This window comes from Cinclus cinclus, chromosome 29, assembly GCF_963662255.1.
Source record: "Cinclus cinclus chromosome 29, bCinCin1.1, whole genome shotgun sequence".
NCBI lineage: Eukaryota > Metazoa > Chordata > Aves > Passeriformes > Cinclidae > Cinclus > Cinclus cinclus.
In genome coordinates, this window is record NC_085074.1 from 866392 (window position 1) to 890954 (window position 24563).

The window sequence follows — 24563 nt, forward strand, 5'->3', positions numbered from 1 at the left end:
ACAGGTTTTTTCCAGAGCAAGCCAGTGAGTATTCAAACCAGCCTTCTCCTTCAGTCTTCAAGTGAGAAATAAATATGCTACCTTAATATTTACTCTCATAAACAAATCTTAATCCTGGTTTGCAGGCCCTGCCTTCCATCCCATCTTGATTTAATTAATCCTTCAAGGGATGTCAGTGCCCAAATCATCTGTTTTATGTAACTTTTCAGGAGATACCAACATCACTTTAAAAGATTTAATATTTCTTTCACCTGAAGGAACCAGAATTTTCCAGCAAATGGGCAATTAATAGCTATTAAGAGATCCTAAAATATTAGTATTCATATATTAGTACAGTCCTGAATTGCCCTCAGCAGAAGAGTCTTTCTCAAGTTCAGTTATTACTGCAATTACAGTAGGCAGGAGCTGCTGGCATTACCTGAGCAGCATCTGGAAGGGAGACTTAAGGAAAAAAACAAGTTCTGCTTCTTTTTTTCCAATCCACACCTGTGTTTGTGAGTGTCCATGAGCTCTTCCCACCTTAGGGTTCAGCTGAATTCATCATTAACTTGCATTTGGAGTAACACCAGTGTGAATGGGTTCTGCTGCTTGGATGGATGCAGAAAATTCCACTTTTTTGTGGCTTTCAAGAGACCATTTTTCAGGTTCTGTCCTGTACTTTCACCTGTACCTGACCTGGTTTCACCTGCAGGTGTTGGCAGCTGCATTCTCTGTTTAGAGCTCAGTAACCACAGGTTGCAAAACTTGGTTTGCTGCAGGATTTTTTGTGCTGTCCTGTGGGGAGTTTAGGTTCAAATATATTAATTCCTGTTAATTTGTCGTGGAAGTTGAAAGTGTGGGATGACAGTGGACTGGCTGGTCTGATTTAAGAGCAAATGTGGGAAAACTGTGCTGTAGTGACCCATCTGGGAGAACAAAAGAGACCCACTAAGGTGTCTGATCTTTGCTGTTCCTGTGCGGAAAGACAAGTGAAACTCATTAAAATACAGAGTTTATCTTCAAACAGTTCCTTCAGCATCCTCGGGCAGATTACTTGGAATACAACTGAGAATTTGGGGATAATTTTGGGTTAGGATGTTCAGCAGAAAGGACTGCTTCTGTCTGAAACAGGCTCACTGAAAGGCAGGTGTGCTTCCCCATCCATCCTGTATGAGCTTTGCAGATGCTTTTTATTTCAAAGTAAGTTTGTTTCAAGGAAAGGATTCAGTAATACAGAGGTAACCCTGGAACAGCTCTGCAAATTCACTCTCCCTGGAGAAGTCCAAGGCTCGTTTGTGGTGGATGTTCAGCTGTTCTTCACTGCTCTGTGTCTGGAACCAAAAGGTTCTGTGGAAATGGCTGTGAGATTGGAAAAAACCTAAGGTTTCAATATAGTACTAATGACTGAAAAACATGGGAGAAGAATGAGGAAATAATCAGAGTATTCCCAGTATGAAAGATTTTCAAATACCTTGACTTGATAATTATCAGGGAGGAATGATGAGAGTTGGTGAGTCACAAGCATGAAAGGGAGCCCAGGCTGTGGGGCTTGTGCTTTTGCACATCTGTTTTAGGGAATAAAAAATACCAATTTCTCCCTTCCCTCCTAGGAGCTGTCCATGCGAATGACACCCTGATGTCCCAGTTGGATTACTGAACTCCTGTGTGATTCCTGGAGCTGCTGCTGTTGGAATAAGGAGCTGTCCTTAGTTCTTGGCCTGTCCCAGGAGCACCTCCTGGGTACTGCATGCAAGTCCTGGACGTGCTGGAAACAATGGGGATTGGCAAGAACACCGCGGCCAAATCAGTGGAGGCAGGAGGCTCCACAGAGGGCAAATATGAGGATGAGTCCAAACACCCCACCTTCTTCACCCTGCCTGTGAGTATTTTCAGCCCTGCAGTCAGGCTCAGTGTGAACCAGGGCTAATGTTCCAGTTGTACACACCTTTCATTTCCATGAGCAGTCAGTGCCAAACCTCTGCTGCCCTGAACATTTGTGGATAAATACGGCTGGTCCTGCTGTGTGTGGTTGTTCATGTTTTTGCAGCACCCCAGGCACTGCATGGTCAGAGCACTGAACTGTCCTCCTGCAGCAGGCACCACCCCTGGGCTGGAATCATGGAGTCACTGAGATTGGAAAAGTCCTCCAGGATTGTCAAGTCCAACCTGTGACCAATCCCACCACATCCACTCAGTCATGTAGTGCCACATCTGCTCTGGTTGTGAACAGCTCCGAGCATGGGGACACCACCACAGCCCTGGGCAGCAGTGCCAGTGCTTAACAGCTCTTTCAGTGAAGAAATATTTCCCAATGTCCACCCTGAGCCTGCCCTGGCCCAGCCTGAGGCTGTTCTCTCCTCCTGTCCCTGTTCCCTGGGAGCAGAGCCTGACCCCCCTCGCTGCCCCTCCTGTCAGGGAGTCGTGCAGACCCAGAAGGTCCCTCCTGATCCCTGTTTTTTTTCCAGGCTGAGCCCCTTTCCCAGCTCCATTCTCTTCCCTGGACACACTCCAACCCCTCAGGGTCTCTCTCATGAGGGGACAGATCTGGACACAGCCCTTGAGGGGCCTCAGCAGAGCCTCTTTGCCCAGCTGAGCTTGTGGCAAGCCTGTATTGACCACCTGAGCTGCTCAAATGAGAGTAGGAGGCAGCAGCAGGGAGACATCTGCTTGTCTCCTACTGTCATTTTCAGTTTAATCATGCTCTTGTACACGTTGCCTTTCAAGAACTCTTCCAGTTTGCTGCAGGTTCCCCCTGCCCCAGGCAGATGCTGCCCAGGTTTTTAGGGAGCTCTGTGTGATGTTTTTAGGGAGCTCTCAGTGATTTTTTTTAAGGAGCTCTCAGTGATGTTTTTAAGGAGCTCTCTGTGAAGTTTTTGGGGAGCTCCCTGTGATTTTTGTAGAGAGCTCTCTCTGATGTTCTTAGGGAGCTCTCTGATTTTTTAGGGAGCTCTCTATGTGATGTTTTAAGGAGCTCTTTGTGATGTCTGTCACATCCCTCTCTGTCCCTAGCCCTGCTGTTACAGAAATGATGATTGCCATGCTCCTCATGTTTTCTGACAAAATGTCAAGAGGCAGATGTCAAGTACCAAGGGAGAAAACAGAGTGACATACAAGGTGTGATCACAGAAGATATGTTTATTTTAAAAGACCTCATGTTTCTCTTTTTGTGACATTTTTAAGGTTGTGATAAACGGTGGAGCCACATCCAGTGGTGACCAGGACACAGAGGACACAGAGCTGATGGCCATCTACACTACAGAGAATGGCATAGCAGAAAAGGTACGTGGGCCTTCCCTGCTAAATGGGAACTCATTCTTGCTCTCTCAGCTTGGGCTTTGCTCACAGCAGCCTCCCCTGTCTGTGAGGTTTCCTGTCTCAGAGCTGCTGACTTGCAGAGTCTCCTCACCCCAGGCAGTTCTGCCCTCATGACTCCTGGTCACACACTTCGGTTGCAGCACTTGGGGCATGACTCAGGAAATGATGGAAGCAGTTAATGACCTTGGTTGTCATTTCCCCGGCTTTTTTCTCCATTCTGTCATTCCCTGGGCCTGTTGAGTGATAATCCTGCAAGCTGAGATGGTGTGAATGTGAGCTTTTGTTTAAAGTAAGGATGAGGTTTATGGTAAATCTGAACTTCTAAAATGTTCAGTCAAATTATCTTGGTAGTAGAGTCTTGTCTCTGAAAAAGCCTCAACCTGACCAGCGTTTTTCAAAATGTCCTGATAGAAACAAGAACAAAACTCCTGGTTCCAAGCAGGGGCATTGTGATGCTCCTTCCTTTGAGGCTGTAGTTTCTCTTGGGGCAAGGATGACACCAAGGGATGCAGTTAATGTTTTCCAACTCAGACACCCAAATTCAATCCTGGATTTCAGATTTAAAACACCCCCTGAGCAGCAAGAGACCCATCAGTGTTGGGTTTCAGAGGAGGCTGGGGCTGGTGCACTCCCTGCTCATTCTGCCCAGGTGTCTCATTCACATCCCCACAGCCATCATCATCACACTCATATTTAATGGACAGGGTTTTGTTGACCTGTGAAAGTCTTTGATGGCTGATTTTTGGAGCATGCTGGGGCTGGAGTGGAGAGGCACAATCTGATAAAAGCTTTGAGCAAAAGGTGTTTGGGTGGAATTGTGCAATGAGATAAGCCATCTCTAGACATGAAAATGTTCCTGGTTTTACCAAATGTATGCTTTTCTCCCTCCCATTTGATACATGTGATCAGAACTGGGAATGATGGAGAATAAGTCACCTAAAAGAGACTCTGATCTTTTGAGTAACCAGATCTCCTTGACTTAAAGCCTTGCTGTGGCTCACAGTGTATGAACAGAGTGGGCAGGCCCTGGCACTGGGTGCCCAGGGAAGCTGTGGGTGCCCCTGGGTCCCTGGAAGTGCCCAAGGCCAGGCTGGACAGGGCTTGGAGCAACCTGGGACAGTGGAAGGCGTCCCTGCCCATGGTCCAACTAGGCCTTAAGATCTTGGCAACCCAGCCAGAGGAGGCCAGATTGGACATCAGGAGGAATTTTTCAATGGAAAGGGTGGTCAGGGATTGGAAGGGACATCCCAGGGCAGTGATCGAGTCCCCATCCCCAGAGGTGTTCAGAAACTGAGTGGATGTGGCACTTGGAGATGTGGTTTGGTTATGACTATGGTGGTGCTGCTGTGTTGGTGGTCAGACCTGATGATCTGAAAGGGCTTTTCCAACCTTAACCATTCCATGATTCAAATTCCTGATTTTTTTTCCCACAAGTTTTTGGGTTTGTTTTTTTTAGAGAATTGGGTCAGGAGAGAATTTGTTCCTTTTTCAGTCAGTGAAAAGCTGTCACTGGTGCTGCAGGAGGGGCTGGGCAGGAACAGTTCCCCTGCTGGCTCTGTGCAGGCCCTGGATCCTGGGGAGAGGATTGCTTAAAGTGCTTTAACGAGTTCTCTGAAATGAGAGTTTCTATATTTTTCTTTTCTGCTGCAACACCCTCGACCTTCCCACAGCACTGTGCTTACTTGCACTCCCTGAATGTGAATTATCCCAGTGGATTTGTTTTCCCAACAGGAGGCTGAGGTGGGAGGGGAGTGCCAGGGGTCAGTTTGGCTCACTCAGCTCAGTGGCACCAAGTGGAGATGACCTCAGCATAATCCGTGGATGTGTTGGGATTTTTGGAGAAGTAGAGACCGTTTGAGGCAGTCACGAGTCTGGCAGAGTTCCCAGGCTCTGTGTGAGGCAGCTTCACATGGGTTTGCTGTGTCTTGGGCTGGATTAGAGCAGAGCAGTTGTTGTGTAAGGTAGTTTTTTAGTTACTTGATCTGAAATTACAAAATCGAATACTTCCTTCTGCTTTTATTGTTGTGCTGGGAGCATTGTGGGTTTGTTCTCAGGAATTTCCAAACCAGAGGGTTGGATGGAAAGGATTCCATTCATTTGTGACATAGAAATGACAGAGCTGGCCCTTGTTTTAGTGGTGAATCTGCAGGGGTGTTGATGTGTGAATGTCTCTGATCAGTTGTCCATTGGCTCCCTGGGACTGCTAGGGCACTGCGTGGCCATGCCTAAATTCCTGAGGGAAATTTAAATTCCTGAAGGAATTCTGCTTGACTGATAGAAATTGGCTGGGGATTAATTTGGGTATAATAATTAGCATTTCTCCTGACTGCATAAAGGGGGGGAAGAAAAAAATTACAAATTCATTAGCTAAAAGTGGTTAACCAAGATGAAATTGGGTAAGAGCAAAGCAGGGAAGTAATTATCATAATGAGGATTTATTTTTGCCGGTGATTTTAGTCTCTGATGCAAGGACAGAGCTCTGCTGCTTTGGAAACAGCCAGGGTTGCCTTCATGGTTCCAATTCTTCCCTGTTTTCTCCTTTTTTTTGTTTGGTTTTGGGGTTTGGTGGGGTTTTTTAACAGTCTTGTCATGATGAATCCAGTTTTAAGTACGCTTTGGCTGCCAGATCAGTTCTGCCATCAATCAGCAATTATAAATAAAAAAGCAGGGAATGACTGTCAGAAGGGAACGTGTTGAGTACAAATTCAGGAGCTGGATGTGAAAGGCTTTGAAATTGTCACAGATCAGCATTGCTTGGGAGTGCAGAACCAGCCTTGGAGTGTCTGGGAGTTGCCTGACAGTTTAAATTCACTTTATTCTGTGCAGCAATAACCTGCTGGTGTCCCTTGTTCCTCCAGAGCTCCCTGGCAGAGACCCTGGACAGCAGTGGCAGTTTGGATGCACAGAGGACTGACATGATTTACACCATTGAAGATGTTCCTCCCTGGTACCTCTGCATATTTCTGGGCTTGCAGGTACATGCCAGAACAGAGACATGTTTTTCTTCTGTAACTTTCAAAGCTTGTTGAGGATTTTCTGTCCAGTTCATTGTGTTTGTATGTATGAGTTTTATCCCTCTCCACTCTAACATAAGGTGCTCAGAGGTTTCTTCTGAAGCTGATCACACTCAGATCATTGTTCTGAGAATTATTTGAGTTTTCAGTTCATGCATTTGTGATACTCACTTTAAATATTTAGAGTTACAAGCTGCTGTTGATAAATGAGTGAGCAAAGGCTCAGTGTTGGCCTTCGCAAGGGACATGAGGCACCTCTGGAGTTAAAGATGGAGAGAGAATGGTTTAGACCTGAAATGTTGAATACTAAAGCTGCTGCTGCAGTTATTTCAGTTCTGAGAGCATCACCCTGCACCTGGCTTACCAGGGAGGCCCCTTGGAGCAGGAGCAGGGAGTGGGGCTGCAGTGGGCAGCTGGACCCTCTTCCAGCTTAGCCACTGCTTGTGGGCAGCTGAGCAGCTCCAGTTCCATCTCCTTCCCTTCTCCAGTGGTGATAACATCTGTCCCACAGGGATGCTGAGAATTTGGTAATCTCTGTAAAGGACCTTGAGATCTCCAAATAAACACATTCCAAAGCATCCTTATTTCTGCCTCTTCCTCAAGGACAGGCGGTTTTGTAGGAATTCTCTTTCTACTTGTGGGTGGAGTATGGTGAAAATTTGTTTATTTTGCTTTTGACTGCTTGGGTTGAGGAAGACTTGACTGCCCAGCTGCTGGTCCTTAGGAGCTTTGTGTGTGCTCCAGGTTCATTTGTGAGCCAATGTGAATGGAGTTATTTCTGGGCTGGAGGCTGCTCTCAGCACAGTTATCTGGATGCCTGCTCAGGAGAGCAGCTGTGGAGCTGTTTCAGTGCCCTGTGGAACCCACAGACATCACAGAAATCAGAGATCCCCACATGGGGATCACGAGCAGCAGGCGAGCAGGAGCTCAGGGAAATACTGAAAGGAAAGCTCAGGGGAGTGGGAGGTTTGCTGGGGGTTCAGAAGCAGAAAGAAAAGCTGCTGATGCCCCAGAAAAGCTGGTGATGGATGGAATGGATTTGCTGCTGGGTGCTGGCTGCAGCTCTGACTCCCCCTGTGCCCCCAGCACTACCTGACGTGTTTCAGCGGGACCATCGCCGTGCCCTTCCTGCTGGCCGATGCCATGTGCGTGGGCTTTGACCAGTGGGCCACCAGCCAGCTCATCGGGACCATCTTCTTCTGCGTGGGCATCACCACCCTGCTGCAGACCACCTTCGGCTGCAGGTGAGACCTGGGCCTTGGGGCTGCCTGCTGGCACCAGGTTAAGGCTGGGCATCCTTTAGGATTTCCCAGCATCCAGGAGTGCGAGGGATTTCCAGAGAAACACAAAACTGTCAGCAGCAGATACAGGGCTGTAGCAAGGTACCTGAACAGTCTAGACCATAATTTGTGTTAAGTGCACCAGCCAAACCATATTTAGCTGTTTTTCTACACTTAGTTTTAAACCATTGCTTATAACTGGATGAGTCATTTTAAGTGTTTTTCTGCAGTTTATCAAACTTTCTAGAACTCTTCAAGGCTACTGAAACATGAATTGTGCTAAATTGGGAGAGAAAAAGCTGAAAAACACAATACCAAGATTAAAAAAGTCAAAATAAAGGTAGGCAGTAATGCTCTAAATTGCAACCAGTCATTTTATGTGCAAGGTGCATGAACAAGATAGAAGCACCAATCAAAAAATGCATAATCATATAATTTTAAAATGTATAAGTAAAATTAAAAGTAAACAATAAATCGACTTCTGGATAATCACACTAGTTTAGTTTCCAAAAGTCCTTTGTTCCCACACAGGGCAGTTAAGGAAAGCTTTTGGAAAGCTTCTCCCAAAAAAAGGTGAATCTGAAATAACACAAGGCATCCCAAGGGTGAGAAAATACAGCAAGGGGAGGTGAGAAGGAGGAGGAGGGAAACCCAGCAGAAAAGGCAGAAGTGTTCCTGGAAGATGAACACCTTGGTAAAGAGAACGCTTTAAGACACTTTACACCTTGGTAAAGAGAAGCTAACTGTGTATTTCTTTTAATTTCTTGAATGAAATTCTTAGCAGTATTTAGGTGGTTGTGATCAGTCCTACAGCAAATTGCATTCTTGATCCTGTGAAGGGCTTAGCAAGTTCAAAAGCAGGGAAAAATGATGAGGGAAACTTATCACTCTGAATCGAGTCTCTGGTACCTCCCAATCCATTAAATAATTTGGATTTATTTGTTAGCTGCTTTGAGTTACAGGTAGTGATCATTCCTGGAGTTGGGAACACACACAAAGGGATAGCCTTGTAGAAATCTGGTGTTGGCAAGAAGAGGATTTTGTTTTATTAAGATAAATCTTTAAAAACACTGTTCCACAGTGACCACTGCACAGATGTTTAACATGCTGATGTAAACTTTGGGAATAACTAACACCTGCAGAGTTATTTCTGCAGCTTCTTGAATAAACCCAGTCCAGAAGAAAAGTGCATGTTTAACCCTCAGCTGGTTACTGAGGTAAACCTTGAATCATTCAGTTCAGTTTCAGAGCAATGTGAGCTGAAATCTTGCCTTTCACTAGAAAATTCTGAACACCCTCCACATTTTTAAAGATTTAGTTAAGAACCAGAATCTTCAGGTGGCAAAGGTGTCTCAGGAAGGTGCAACAGGCAAACCTGTGGTGGATGCTTTTCATCTAAAACATTTCCAGATATTCCAGGTTTTCCAGTGTACCCTTTGGTTGCTATTTGAGTTTGCTTTCATTCACTTGCTGGTCTTTTTCCTTTGGAAAAAAAAAAAAAATCTTCCCTGTATTTTTTTGTTTTACTGGACTTAGGAGCTCACTCCTCTGCCTTGGAAAGTTCACTGTGATGACAAAACAACAGAGTGAAAGCTGTTGAAAAAGCAAACTTTCTTTCCCCAATGTATTTTCTTTCAGTAAAGACTCCCCAGAGTTAATACTCTTATTTCCAGCCTGGTTGGCTCTTTGTGCTGCAACCATAAGCCCTCATGTACCTTGTCTGGAAGTTTCTCATATTTGGGTTTGGTTTTTTTCCCCTAACTAATCTTGGCTTTTTATCACTTACTATAGTGAGAGGGATTTGGGGCTCATTCGGAGAAAAGGGGTCCATAACCATGGTGCCATCATTTTGAAATTCTCTCTGTAATCTCACCCCGGCCCTCTACCCTGCTGGGATTTTTCTCTTTTCAGTGGCTTCCACTTGCACTGTACTTACATTTTTATATCCCTAAAGGCCAAATTATGTTTGGGTCTTAAAATAACTTGTATTTAAGGAGGAAATTTCCACACTTGGATGTTTTATAACTACTCCCCATGTGATGGGGGAATTTATGTAAGGCTGGGAATAGGATACAGCAGCACAGGCCTCTCAATGAGATTTGCAAGTATTCATTGGCAAGTCTATCAACTGCAAAGTATTTCAGCAAATAAAGGTTTCAAAAGGTCAAATTCCACAGTTTAAGGATCCTTAGAGATGGATTTAGCTCAATTACAGGGTGGAGTTGTGGTCAGTTTGGTACCCAGACCAGTTCTAGGAATTCCAGCTATTCACTGATTTATGTAGTGAGCCCCAGCTCTGGCAGCGGTTCATTAGTGAGTAATTAGTGGCATTGAGACCATCAAATACAGCTTTAATCCGGGGTGGCAGCCCTGGTGCTGTGTCCCTCCCTGCACTGGCTCAGCTTTCTCACATCTGTGGGACATGTGAACATAATGAGATATTTCCAGATGCCTTTGGCTGCAGAAAAACTCCTGTCTTCACAAGGGCTGGTTCCAAAATGGAGCAGCTTGATGATTTAGACGTGAAATTTTGATGAGCTTTGGTACTTGAAGCTTTTGGTGCTTTAGCTGGCTAGCAATGAGTGGCAGCCTTAAAATCTGTAAGTCACATTCCAGACTGCAGCTGTGGCTTGAGAAAGATACAGATCTTGGTGACTGAGTAATGTGTTTAAAAAATTTAAAAATTATTTTCCTTTTTTATGCCTGGCTTAGGGGAAAAAAAACCACTATTTTGAGCCTGTTGGGAGCTCCCTCCGTTACCTGTGTCAGGTAAAAGTTAAGCAGGATGTGCTGAGATGTGGTTTTTCTATCTGGGTGCTGGTGTTTAATGGGATGCAGAACAACCCAAGCTGGCAGCAGTGACCTCAGCACTGGAGAATGTGTTTGCAGTGTGTGTTTACCAAACCTCTGAGGGGCTGTGTAGGTGGGATGGAGCAGTAGCAGCTTGTTCCAGGTATTGCAGACCTGCCATGAGCACCAGCTTTGCTTAATGAGCCTGGCAGAATGGGGTGACTCATTCCCTGACCCACCAGCTCTGACTTCCTGGAGATAAAGCTGGGATTTGTGCTTGAAGGAACTCCCAGTAGGAGTATGAAGTTAGAGTTTCTAATGAAGTTTTCAGCTTTTGGTGGGTTTGAGATGGCCCAAACTGCTCCAGCTCCTGCCTGTGAACTTCACAACTACCTTTAATAACATGCCTCTGGTCTGTTCTTTCTTGTGCTTAGTGTATACCACACTTTTTCCCTACACTTCTCCTTTAAGCATTTTCTGATCTTTCCCTGAACCTGAGCAGCTCTTTTTCTGCCGAGGTGTTTGCTCTGCCCTTGAGGTGGTGTGAAGTAGCCCCTGAGCAATTCCCTGTCACACCTCGGGATCTCCTGTTAAAGGGAATCTCATGGCAACGCATTCATGTCAGTATCTGTAGAATCATTCCAAGTGCATCTGGAATTAAGTAATGTTGGGAGATTTGTTACACAAGGTACGATGAGTTCAGTAAATTCGTACTTGATGCAGGTAGATCCCCTTCAGATCTTTAAATCTTTTCGGAAGTATAAATATCAATGCTAAGAATGTAATCTTGAAATTCTTGTGGTGTTTGTATTTATTGGTGGCAACCACTTGGAACATCTAATCTGCTCCCATCAACCCAGCATTATTGACACATGCACTTAAAAATGAGTGTACTCAAGAGTCATGCAGAGGGAAGGGATGGAGACTGCAGGCTGCACCTTCAGAGAGCTGGGATGGTGAAAGCTGCACGTTCAGCACTCTGTTCTCCCCCTCAGTGTCCGTCTGTCCCTGTGCTGCTGAGCCACAACCTGCCAGCAGTGCCTGGCCCCTGGAGTTACCTGGCTGATCACTTCAAAGACACATCGTGTCTTTGGCTTGTGAAGTCTGTGTAGTTCTCTGACTGGGTTTGGATTTATTTTTTTTTTTGTGAGAAATTCTCCTGTTTCCCAGTTTTATAACTCAGTGAAGGGTGGCTTGAGTGCCCGCTGCAGTGACCCCACAGAATATCAGCATCTCTCCTCTCCCTTTCTACCAGGTTACCCCTGTTCCAAGCCAGTGCTTTTGCATTCTTAGCACCTGCCAGAGCAATTCTCTCTCTGGAGAAGTGGAAGTGCAATAACACAGGTAATTGTTGTTTATCCTTGTTCAGGTTTGAGGTCACGTGGAGTGCAGCTGCCAGAGCTTCTGATGTAAAAACTGGGAGTCATGAGCAGGGAATATAGGAAGCCTCTCTTTTTACAGTGTTAAAATACTGTGCCACAGAGGAAGATTCCTGAAAATGTCCTTGTGCAGTTCTGCTTCTGGGGATTTTTTAAATATAAAAATGTTAACAAAAAAATGTAAACATGGTATAAAGTAGTTCTTGTTTCATTTACGTTCTGTAAATGTTCCTTCCCATAATGTTCCAAATATTTGGAAATAGCAAGTCCAACTGAATTCCTTTGAAGTTGTGAATTAGGAGGGAGTTTGAGCAATGTACAGCATCACCTCCAGACCAAGATTTTCCCCTGTTTAAGTCATACCTGACAGGTTTTGACCAGATTTGGATGTTCTTTTTCACTCTTTCTCTGCTGATGTCATCATCCTGGAAGGTTTGAACTCCAGAGGGAAAAGATTCTGGTTGGGATGGGAGCATTTGCTTTAGATTGGACTGGAAGGTGGAAATTACTCTGGCAGTTTTTTGGGGGGTGCTTAATTCAGTACCAAGGCTGTGGGCAGTGGGAAGCAACAGCATGGGGAATCAGGCTGCTCACTCCTGACTGATGCTCTTCCCAGGGCTCCTTTGGACTCTCTAATAACTAAATTTCCATTATTTATGTGTTTATACATCTGTTAACTCACATTCAAAATGTGATTAATGCCCAGCTTGTTGAAAGAAACTGTCTGATAACCCTGGATGGGTGGCAAAGCAATTTTCCCCACGACTCCAGATTTTCAAAAAGAGTTTTGCTGTATCTTTCTCCTGAGCCCTTTCACCTTCCAAAACTGCCAGTTGGGGTTGTCCCCATGGATCAGCTCATTCAGTGAGTGATCTCAGCTGAGGAATAGCAGGCACTGGAGTTCGTGATTCCTGGGATGCAGCTAAGGAATTCCCCATTGGAGGGTGGAGAGAATTCCTGACTGACATTTGTCTGGAAGTCAGGGCCTTTTCCTACTTTGGAGTAGAGGGTGAAGTGAGGGGCTAGCTCTTGGGGAAGGTGAGCCTGGTGTCACTTCATTTGTAGCAGAACTTGCTCTCTGTGTTAATTTGGGCTCATTTGTCAGACACAGCGTGAGGAGGGATTTGTTTTGTGTGGAGTGGTGGCAGAGTGGCTGGGGAATGAATAAATCAGTAAATCCCATGATTTTTCTCCCTTTTGCAAGATGTAACAGTTACCAACGGAACAGCAGAGCTGCTGCACACGGAGCACATCTGGTACCCCCGGATACGAGAGGTAATGTGGGAGTTGCCTTTAGCTGTCACTCTCTCCAGTTCCAGTTAAGTTTCTCACTTAATCATCTGTGTGTTCTTGTCTTTAAGTTGGTAATTTCTTGTTTCACTGCGATCTCCATTTGAATATATCCCTTTACTCATTTCATGGAAGTCTTCATCTTTTCCACCTATTCATTGCTGGACAGCAAATACCAGGAGTTAGTTACCACATTCCAAAAGACGTGCAGTGAAATGCTCAAGTGAGATGAAAACTTTTCTTGTAACTTTGATTTGTGCTCACTGGCAGCAGTTCAGCTGCTGCCAGGCCTCTTGCCTGCTGTCCTCGTGCAGTGGGGCTGGCCCCTGGAAGGTGAATCTGCAGTTAGGAAATCTGGTTCATTCCCAAGTGTCTTAAGTTGGAGACTCTTGTGATAAGAGAGACTTGTGAAATACCTGGAGCTCCTTCTCCTCTCACATCACTGCAGTGTGAAGTCATGGTGCCCTGCAGGGCAGGCTGAGGGCTGTGCCATGCCAGGGTGGCAGGTAGAGTAGTCCAAATGAAGGCGTGTGTCATGGAATTGATCTCCCATCCCGTTGCTTTGGGCTGCCAACTTTTTCTTAATTAAAAACAACCCCTCTCTCTTCCCCATGTTCAAACCATAGCTACATCCTGCCAAGAGCCCTGCAGCCAAGAGGGCTGACAGTCTCCTGAGACCACAACGCTGCTCTAATCCAGCTTCTAAGGAGCACTTGTGACCAATGCAGCACACACTCTGCCCCTAGGAGCTAGGAGCATCACCTCGTGGCGCACCAACCCTTGCCGTTCGATCTGAGAGCTTAAAGGTTAGCCTGGACCCCAGGTCTCCTGTCTGACAGTGTGATGTGCTTTCCACACAGCTTCCAGACTGGCCCACTGGTCTGTTGTGTAACAGTTTTGTGGAGAAAACCATAAGTGTTATGCTTAAAGCAATAAGTCACTTAAACATAATGAGCTGTTTTATGACAAAAAAAAAAAATTGCTGAGTTCTTCTGTGTCACTGAATTCTTTTAACTGAAGTTTGTAATCCAGAGCAGAAAAACAAACAGTTTGGCTTTGCCTGTCAGATGGCACTGAGCTGTCTCTCTGCCCTGTTGTGTGTTCAGATCCAAGGTGCCATCATCATGTCCTCGCTGATTGAGGTGGTGATCGGGCTGCTGGGGCTGCCCGGGGCTCTGCTGCGCTACATCGGCCCCCTGACCATCACCCCCACCGTGGCCCTCATCGGCCTCTCGGGCTTCCAGGCTGCAGGGGAGCGAGCTGGCAAGCACTGGGGCATCGCCATGCTGTGAGTACCCCTGGGGGTCCTGCTGGGGAGACACAGTTTTGGGGTGCCAGGGAAAAGCCAGAGGCAGCGTGCTGCCAGTGTGGAGAAACAGCATGAGCAGGAACGTGAATGAGTCTGGGTAAGGTCAGCTGGAAATGTGGGAATAAGGACAGCAGCAGTTCAGGGGAGTTGACTGAAGAAGCTTTTCACTGAGAAGAAATCCTTCCCTAGGAGGGTGAAGAGGCCCCAGAGCAGCTGTGATTGCCCCTGGATCCCTGGAAGTGCCCAAGGCCAGTTTGGGCAGGGCTTGGAGCAGCCTGGGATAGTGGAAGGTGTCCCTGCCCATGGCTCCTATGTGGAACTGGGTGGGCTTTAATGTTCCTTTGAACCCAAACTGTTCCATGATAATGTGAACTCGAGGAGAGGGGAAAGGACAGTGGCCATAAATGAAATGTGCAGAGCAGAATTTTATAAAGCAGGAGTTGATCTGGGAGCCATTGGCCAGGTGGAGTTCAGTGCTGTAGAAAAGATGATTTAGCAAAACACTAGAGAGATAAAATACAGTGAACAATTTGTATTTCTGGGCTGGCATTGCCTGTTTGCTCTCCTGCAGCAGCAGATAAATACCACTGGTGGTGCTGGTTCCTCTGCCATTGGTACTGGTTTACTTACCTGTGCCCAAGAGAAATTCATTTGTGTGTGATGATAGGGGGCACAAGTATTGCCATAAGCACCACCAGTGGCTGAGCCATGAGCAGAGAGATTCTTGTCAAGGGCACATAAAGGCTTTGAGAGGGAATTTTAGGGAATGTGAGAGGGAATTTCAGGCAATGTGTGTGCCATCAGTTGTAGGGGCCAGGGAAATGAAAGAATGAAAAGGAGTAAGTGAAGCAAATGAGACAAAGAGAAGACAAAAGCTCCCCGTGTGCGTAAGCAGCCAAATAGGGCTGGAAACCCCATTTTAGGGAGAAAAGAGGCTGAAGCAGTTGCTGTGTTCCATGTGCAGCACCCGACTGCTGGCTCTGGGAGCCGGAGGAATGCCTTGATGAGATCAGATTGTGATCTCACTAATCTGTTTGCACAGTGCTTTGAACATGTAAAGTATTCTGTAAGTGCAGCTTATGATTAAAAGGGCTCTTTAGTTCTCTTTTATCTTGGATGTTGGCATCATGAGTATTTTGGTGATTCTATTATATTAAGCAGCTGATCCAAAGGAACATTTTATTTGCCTGTAAAACAAATTCTGTGCAAGTTGGGACTAACGTTAAGTGAATCAAACATATCTTTGAATTGGACATGGAAACATGTAATTAAAGTTGCCATTTTTGCAGATGGAAAAAAAAATCAATTCAGGAGCGGGATTCAAATGTTACCCAGTCAGTAAAATATTTCTGGCTTCTGCCATGCACAAATGTGCACTGGATTGTTGAAAACAACTCCACAGATGTGGTGAGGCACTCAAAAGTGACTCCAACAGTGAGAAGTGATCAAGGTCCTGGGTTCTCCCTGACACTGCAGAATCAGCTGTGGCGGAGCTGGGGGTGTCCACAGTGGACAGGATTCCCAATTTACACTTTCCTGCCTTGACTTGTTCCATGGTTGCTTTATTCCATAAGATATTTAGCACTGTGCTTTGTAAAAAGGGGAATTATTCCTGTTTATCCAGATTTTCCTGGGGCATTCAAGGATTTGGTGCTGTTTCACAGCCCCTGTGCTCTGCATACAACAGAAAATGCATTGCAATAATAGAATATTGGATATTTTTGCAACTCTGTACTAAATAAAATTCAAAGCTCCTTTGTCCTCAGGGCTGGTGTGTGAGGGAGTGTAGCCCATCTTCCCATGTTGGATTTTGGGGGAGATTTTTGGATTTCCTACATGGAAATGGAGAGCCTTTTGCTTTTTTCCTGGAGTGCTGAGGGCTGTAAATGCCCCTCCTTGTTCCTGGAGACTGAGGCAAAGGAAAACTGGTTTGTGTCTGATGCAGGGTAGAAGAGGGAGAGAGGCTGAAAATCCTCTTTTTACTTTTCAAGTCAGCTGATAAAAACATAATCTCAGATTTCAGCAGAGCTTTGCTTCTTCAGACAGCTCCAGTCTTTGGGAGGCCCTTTCAGCGCAGAGCTGACTTGGCTCATTCAGAATTGAGCAATGTGCCCTGGCTTCTGATTTTTCAGTGGGGGCTTATTTTACCTGTAAAAAATAATTTTTAGTGTCTAGAGGAGCTTGGCAGTTTAACTCAAGGAGGGGGAATTCATAAGAATGAGACATCTAATACTGATGAACTGCCCTTGCAGCAAATCTTGGGGGTTTGGTTGCATTCTGCTTCATTTGCAGCTATTCAGTGAAAGATTCATAATGAAAAAAAATGGGATTCTGAAGAACAGAAAAATTTCCCGGACGGAAATGTTTCAAGTACTTTGGAGTTCCATGCAAATTTTTAAATGTAAAAATGACTGCATAAAAGCCTCCAGTTCTCCTTTTTCTTCTCAGTTGTTGGCAGGAAGTTTTGTGCTTTACTGAGCAACCCTGGATCACAGGTGGAAGAAAGAAGGGGGAGCACAGGAATTTTAACTGAAAACCTCCCTTCAGTCTGGGCCTGTTCCTGATTCATTTTATCATTTTATTATTTGTTTTACTTGCAGCTGCTGAGTTTTGCAGCACTTTAGAATTCAAATTGTATTTTGGCATTGGAGGAATAATAATAATAATAATTTTGCTGCCTTGTCTTCTGCTTAAATAGAAAATCTGCATTTATCATCTGTGTCTGAAGGGTCTGAAGAGGTTTGTGCTGAGAAGAACTTATCATATATTGGTGCTAATGACATTTCTCTCTTGTCCCACCCTCCTCCTCCTTTTCTCCTCAGGACTATTTTCCTAGTACTGTTGTTTTCTCAATATGCCAGAAATGTCAAATTTCCCTTGCCCATTTATAAATCCAAGAAAGGATGGACAGCATACAGGCTGCAGCTTTTCAAGATGTTCCCTGTAAGTCATTGAATTTGTTCTTCCTTAGGCAAAAACACCCATTTCTGTTTCTGGTGGGGAGGGGTTGATTTTTCTTAACAATAGAATACTCACAAAGGTGAGGCAAAAGCTTAAATGGATTTATTTGAAACCTAACAGCTTGTTGATCACAGGAAGTATTCTGATTTTATGGCCACTCTGGTGTCTGCCTCTGATGAAGAGCTGTTGCAGTGATGGAGAACCAGGAGGGGAGGGAAGGGCAGAGGGGAAGGGATGTTTGTGCACACACAGAGCCCAAACTGAGCCCTCAGAGCTGCTGATACCAGACCCTTACCATCTCCTTTTACCTAAACTCCCCTGCCCCTGGTGAAAGGCTGCTCTTTATTCCTCTGGTAAAACTGAGACTAATTCCCCAGTTTGTTCAAGTGCCCATTTGGAGACTTAAGGATAGAAGGGGCTTGCTCTGATTGCCAGGATTTTGTACCAGCACCTTCCTGGGGGCAGGGGGAGCGCCCTACGGCTCTGTTGTGGGATTTGCTGCTCGCTCAGACTCACAGCTGTGCAGCACATCCCCAGTGGGCACTGAGAGTTCCTTTATCAGCTTCTCTGCTCCTTTCCCCCAGATCATCCTGGCCATCCTGGTGTCGTGGCTGCTGTGCTTCATCTTCACAGTGACAGACGTGTTCCCCCCAGACAGCTCCAAGTACGGGTTCTACGCTCGCACGGACGCGCGCCGGGGTGTGCTGCTGGTGGCCCCCTGGTTCAAGGTGCCCTACCCCTGTAAGTGTGCCTGCTCCCCAGGAGCCCAGCACTGTCCCTCCTAGTGTTCCAGAAGCTCTGCTGGCTCTCTCTCATTGGTGCATTCCATAACCCTAGGGTGGTGGATGATGCATCCCTGTGAACGTCCCACGCCAGGCTGGACAGGGCTTGGAGTGGCCTGGGACAGTAGGGCTTTCCCAACCTAAGCCATTGCACAGTTCTAACACAGCACTCTCATTACTTGCTGGGTGGGAATGATGGTTTTTCCTTGTTTTCCTCTTCAGTTGATACCTTAAGGTCTCACCCAAGGAAGGCTGAGGTTCTGGAACTGCAATTTGCAGGATTTATGTGGGTGACTCTTAGGATAACAAGTGATTGTATCTATAACGTGGAAATCCAAGGACTGGCTGGTTTATCTGTCCTTGGCAATCCTGTTAATGTTATATAATGCCAGGGACAGGTTTTTACAGCTCTGCTGACTCTCCTTGTGTAAAGAATCACTTTTGTGGGGAGTTTCTTCCAGCTCACTGCACTTCCCTGCCCCAAACACACCCATTCCTGAACGAGCACAAAGTGTTAACTGGGAGAAAAATGCCCTGACTTGCCAAGGCAGTGCTGGAACAGGCAAGTCAGAGAATGTCAGGCCCTGCTTATCAGAGGGCAATGAAATTATTTACAGGAGAGCACCAAACACTTTACACAACTTTTTTGGATGCATTTTTATGTTAGCCACGCCTAAGTTTAAAGCTGGTAAAGGCTGGGTTTATGGCATGAGATTGCACAACTGGTTCACCCTTCAGAAATTAACAGGGTAATTAGGGAATAATATTCTTTTAGAATAGAATTATAGGAATTATCAGTTATGCCACCACACTGATGAGGCACGTTCATCGTGGTTTTCCTTATGCTTTGGTTCTTAAAAGAAACCACTTCTAAAGCAGCAGATGAAGAATAGAAGCTTTTGGGAAAGAAGAGGCAGAAAACTTCCCCACCTTCACAAGCCCTTTCATATTTGTGCGGTTGATTCACTCTTGTGTGACTGAGGATCCCTTTGTTGCAGGAGGCTCATCTATTTCAAAGAGATAAAAGCATCAAGGCAATTGCTGTGGAAAACCTGCCGGGCTTTTCTGCAGGCTTAAATTAATCTTATTTTCTCTACTACAAAAATTTGGAGCTGGGAGGTGTTTGTGCAGTGATCAGAGCTGATTGTTGCCATCCTCTTTGGTAGACTAAACTTGTGACCAAAGTGAGTTTTTGGAGCAATAATAATTAAGTGGCATTCACCTCACTGGCCAGAATTGTTTTCTCACATGCTGTAGCTCAAATTCCTGATTTCCCGAACAGGAGGAATTTTTCTTTAGTGGGGTTTTATGGTTCTCTGGGATTTTTCCAAGTGTGATCAAAGCAGTTGGTTTGGCGGTTTTTCCTTTGCTCCTTTCATCTCCTTGAACTTGCCAGACTGTGTTAGAGTGAAGGGAGTTTGTTGTTTCCATCAAAGAAAAATAAACAGTGCCCAGGGCTGTGCTGGGCACTGGGAAGGCTCCACCTCAATCCCAGGGTCAGTTCTGGCCCCTCAGGACAAGGACATGGAGAGGCTGGAGCGTGTCCAGGGAAGGGAGCAGAGCTGGGGAAGGGGCTCAGCCTGGAGAAAAGGAGGCTCAGGGGGGACCTTCTGGCTCTGCACAACTCCCTAACAGGAGGGGAACAGCCGGGGGGCATTTAGGATCTTATCCCAGGAGCAGGGACAGGAGGAGAGGGAAAAGTTTCAGGCTGGGCCAGCGAAGGCTCAGCTTGGATATTGGGGAATATTTTTTCCCCAGAAGGGCTGCCAAGCCCTGGACCAGTGTTGGAGTCCTCATCCCTGGAGGAATTTAGCAGCGGTGTTGGAGGATGTGGCACCTGGGGACAGGGTCTGTGGTGGCCTGGGCAGTGCTGGGGGAACAGCTGGACTCAATGACCCTAAAAAGATCCTAAAACCCAAACCATTCCACAGTTCCATTCGATTTCTGTTTGTTTTGATACCCAGGCTGTTTCCTGGGGCAGGAGAGGTTTCAGTTTTCTTCTCTTCACAGTCCAGTGGGGGCTGCCAACCATCTCTGCCGCGGGGGTGATCGGGATGCTGAGTGCCGTCGTTGCCAGCATCATCGAGTCCATCGGGGATTACTACGCCTGTGCCAGGCTGTCCTGTGCTCCTCCTCCACCCATCCATGCCATCAACAGGTTTGTCCAAACCATAAATACGTCTAGTGGCTCAGGCTGTTCGAGTTTTTACTTTCCCGCCCCCCCCCTTGGGATAAGACAGGTATGTGATCCGAGATGAACTCTTGCAGTTTGGTCAAAGGCAAGGGCCACGAGTCTAAAATCCAGGATGGAACTGGATTGTTTTGTTACAGATGGAGCATTTGGATCCCAGTCCTATTCCTGCTACAGTCTGTGGAAGTTAATAGCACAGTTTCCATAGGGATAGAACTCTAAAGTGGTTCTGGAATTGGGTTTGTCTAAAATCACCTGGAATGCAGTTTAGAAACAAAGAGCAGCTCTGAAGTTTTAATTGAATTTTTAATATAATTTACTCAGTTTAAGAATGTGGGGATCTAAGACTCAGAAAACAGAACTCCAGTGTGTTTTCCAGGTGTGTTGGAGCTTGAAACATGAATTGTAATAATTCCATGATGGGACAGATGCCCCTGTGGCATTCAGCCACGAAACACCCTCCCACTGAATCCATGCCCTCCAAATGATGCACTCCAAAATAATCACTGTACCAACTTGACCCTTGTGTTCTGTTTGGGATTTACAGGGGGATTTTCATTGAGGGTCTCTCCTGTGTTCTGGACGGAGTGTTTGGGACAGGGAATGGATCCACCTCTTCCAGCCCCAACATTGGGGTCCTTGGCATCACAAAGGTGAAGTGCTTTGCTGTGAACCCTCAGGGGCTCGAACATTCCTTTTGTTCATAATCCTCTTCCAGGAGACTGTTGTGCTCCATTCCTGTGCAGACATACTTCCCAGATAATTCTGAGAGTACCTAACTGTCTGAGAAAAATGCGTTACTGTACATCAGGACCTCAAAAATCCTTTTAGCCAGACTAAAAGGCAGCTAGAATCTACATAAAGCAAATGCTCCATAAACTGTCTCTTGGAAAATCCAGGCAGCATTCCAGGGCTCTGGGGTGGTTTGAGTTGAGGCATAAACACTGTAAACTCTGTAGAAATTGGTGCTTTTTTGATATCTTGGCTCTGAAAGCATCAGTAGGAAGTGATGCCTTTTTAATGCCTCAAACACAGTAAAATGCAGCGTGAAGTGCTTGGGCTTTATCTGTGTCTGTACTAGGATGTTGCACTGGTACAGCAAGTGGGGCTGCAGTCAAGGCCATGTCAGAGCTAAATGTACCCTGAATGTTTGGTTTTAAGGCTTAGGGGGTTACGTATTTCTCCTGACGTTGCTCAACGAAATGTATGAGTGTTTAAGGAATTCTTTTGCTTATATGTGGGGCTGGATCTGTGCTTGGATGAGCTGGGAGGCCTTGGGCTGCAGAGATCTGCCTGATACTGTTAATTTAACTTTGGTAAGAAATTGCAGCAGCATTGTGTGATGTAGCATGAGTGGTTTATGTTGTAAATAACATAATTTGTTATTTTTTATTTATGATGCAATAACATATTTTTGGGTGTTTAAGGTGGGGACCATAAATCCTTTGTGCAGGGATAGAAGATGTCTGTAACTCATCCCCCTGGCCTGGTCCCCCATATAAATGATAGAAGTGTCCTCAGCCATTCCTTCTGCTGCACAAAGGGAGATTCTGCTGGGTTCAGGGTGCAATTCAACACTTAACAGCACCATCTGCTGTCTGTATGTGTCACCATCCAGCTGCTAATGGAAATCTCCTAGGAGTGGTTTTGGTCAGGAAAAAATCCTTAAAGAAAGGTTTATTCTGTTCTGCTCCCCTTCTATTGTTACTTCATGGGGCTTGAGATGAATTAACAGTACTTTTTTTTAATGAGCAGCCCGCAGAAATGAGTGTGCATTTCATGCTGGAGCAGTGGAAAGTTGGAGTGGCAGCTGTAGCAGGGAATGGAGCTGCCCAGAGTGGCACAGCTGGGTGCCTCTGCAACAGGCTTTGCTCTTGTTCCCCTGCCTGCACATTCATTCCCCAAAACCCAACAGTTTTGCAGCTTCAGATACACTTTTGGCACAGAGATGCTCTGCTGTTGATTTGGGAGGGGAAATCTTCAGTGCTGCCAGTCCCAGGGCATTCCCCTCCCTTGAAATGGGTGTATAATTACTCTTAGAATTTAAGTGCAGCTGGATGGAGGTGCTGCAAGGTCTTTGAGCCAGTGTGTATTTTACTTAATGGGAGGAAGATCAATTAACTATGATTAGCTGGGGCTAAAGCAGCTCTTGACATAGTGGTGATGCTGAAATGGAGGCACCAGGTACCATTTGATGCACTCCAGAATAATCACTGTAAATGTGTGTGCTGGGAGTAAATACAGAGCCTGAGCTAAATGCTGCCTGGGACATTTTCAGTAGCTTTCCAGAGGAGCTTAATTTGTTTGCATAAATAAATGTCACTATCATGAAGGTTTTCAAAGAATTTGCCTGTTTCTGGCAGGAAGAGAATTGAAGGGCAAGATCTCAGTGGCCTTGCAGAAATGAATATCTTTAAAGATATTCATAGTATAACATATTCATACTATCTCTATAGATAGTAGGGAAAGGTGCCAGCTAAATTCGGTTGTAATTCCAGTTCATGGTGTAGCTTCTGTTTGCAGGGAAAGAAACTCACCTAGAGCTCAGCACTGAGCAATGTAGGGCAAGGAAGGACTTTGCCTCTCCTCAGGCCTGTTGGATCTGTTGTTTCTCATTTCACTCATTTAGCTCAGTCACACATGATGAACAAATGAGCATTTCCTTTTTGAACACTGATGCTCTGTGCCTGGGGACTTGCAAAGGGCTTTTCTAGAAACCATCTTAATGTAAAGGAGTTTTTATTGTCCCTGGGGCACCTCTTATGGCAGTAGAAGTGTGTTAAAATACCAGCTGCTCAGGTTTATCCACCACCCCTACACCACAGAGAGCCACTGGCTGCTTGAATTTCGAATGCTTAAAATAAAACTGGGAAGGAAGTGCACGCTCTTGGTTTCAGTGTTAGCACAGCCCTGATTTGCATTCAGCCCTGGTCTCTGAGGATGTCGCAAAAGCAGCTGCTAATCTAAGTGTAAAAATCCTGCACCTCCTTCCCATGACCTGGTGTCATTACAAACCACACCTGGTAACTGTTCAATCTTTTCCCATGTCCAAGGGCAGCAACACACAGAATTTATTTTCTTTTTTCCATTTGCCGTCTCTCCTCGGCGTGGTTTGTCCCTTTTGGTTTCTCTCTCGTGGCTGGGTTGCACCACCTTTCCTGGTCATTGTGGCAATTCCAGATGGTTTTAGGGCTGGCCTGGGGCAGCTGAGCTTGACTGAGCCCTCCAGCACCAAAACAGAACGTGTGCAGGAACTGGGAAGGAGCTCAAATTAAAATTGACCAACAAAACAGAACACCAGGTGTGAGGCTGGGCTGAGTACAGACCTTACCCAGTGTCCTGTCCTGTTTTCCCTGCAGGTTGGGAGCCGCAGGGTGATCCAGTATGGAGCAGCCTTCATGCTGCTGCTGGGCATGGTGGGCAAGTTCAGCGCCCTGTTCGCCTCGCTGCCCGACCCCGTGCTGGGGGCTCTCTTCTGCACCCTCTTTGGTAAGGGGGCTTTGTGCTCCTCCTTGCTGATTCTGAGCATTTTGCTGCCCTATTTTTTTGAAGAAAAAGACTTATCTGAAAGCTGGTTTTTTTGTGTTTAGGGATGATCACGGCCGTGGGTCTGTCAAACCTCCAGTTCATCGATCTGAATTCTTCTCGGAATCTCTTTGTGCTCGGGTTTTCCATTTTCTTTGGGCTCGTCCTCCCAAGCTATCTCAAGCAGAACCCCCTGGTCACTGGTATGTCCTCCTGCTTCTTCACATCAACATTTGTGCCTTATGCTCACATGGACAATCTATCCAGGTGCAGAGTCATGCACTCAGTGAGAGGAAACCCAAATTGTGGAGAAAAAAACCCAAACTATGCAGACAGTGAAGGCTTTAGGTCCAGTCAAGCTCTATGTGTGTTCAGAGGAGAATTCATTGGGAGGTTGAGACCTGCAGGGAATATTCCAGTGGGACACAGCTGAGGCTTTCCTGCTTTCTCTGGGTGCCGTGTAGAGCAATGGGAGAAGGCACTTACCAACCAGGCTGAAAGAAAAACTGAAAGGGTGAATGGGAGCTGTAAATAATGTTAAAAGATCAAGGGGAAACACCCAAGCAGAGTTTGGAATGTGGGGAATTGTTTGGGGGTTGTAACTTTTTGTCACTCAGACTTGTTCTGAGTGTGAATTCCTTTGCAGACTGTTAATTAAATTGTAGCTTTGAGGAGTTCACTGGGAAGATTTTCTGTTTTAATGTTCCCCTCAGCAGTGGTTGTGCCAGGTGTGTGTCGCCAGAGATGG

At 45.8% G+C, this 24563-nt stretch overlaps 1 protein-coding gene across 1 annotated transcript in view; it reads left to right on the forward strand.

Moving 5' to 3' along the window:
* SLC23A2 (solute carrier family 23 member 2) overlaps positions 1 to 24563 on the forward strand; it is a 47352-nt gene that overhangs the window by 20108 nt on the left and 2681 nt on the right. Inside the window, exons 2-14 of the mRNA XM_062510554.1 lie at positions 1590 to 1858; positions 3160 to 3258; positions 6153 to 6269; positions 7395 to 7552; positions 11634 to 11722; positions 12962 to 13032; positions 14154 to 14335; positions 17179 to 17299; positions 17902 to 18058; positions 20110 to 20257; positions 20838 to 20943; positions 23650 to 23779; positions 23881 to 24018. Of these exons, the coding sequence (XP_062366538.1) occupies positions 1727 to 1858; positions 3160 to 3258; positions 6153 to 6269; positions 7395 to 7552; positions 11634 to 11722; positions 12962 to 13032; positions 14154 to 14335; positions 17179 to 17299; positions 17902 to 18058; positions 20110 to 20257; positions 20838 to 20943; positions 23650 to 23779; positions 23881 to 24018 (1648 nt within the window). The 5' untranslated portion in view covers positions 1590 to 1726. The remainder of the gene's footprint in view (positions 1 to 1589; positions 1859 to 3159; positions 3259 to 6152; positions 6270 to 7394; positions 7553 to 11633; positions 11723 to 12961; positions 13033 to 14153; positions 14336 to 17178; positions 17300 to 17901; positions 18059 to 20109; positions 20258 to 20837; positions 20944 to 23649; positions 23780 to 23880; positions 24019 to 24563) is intronic.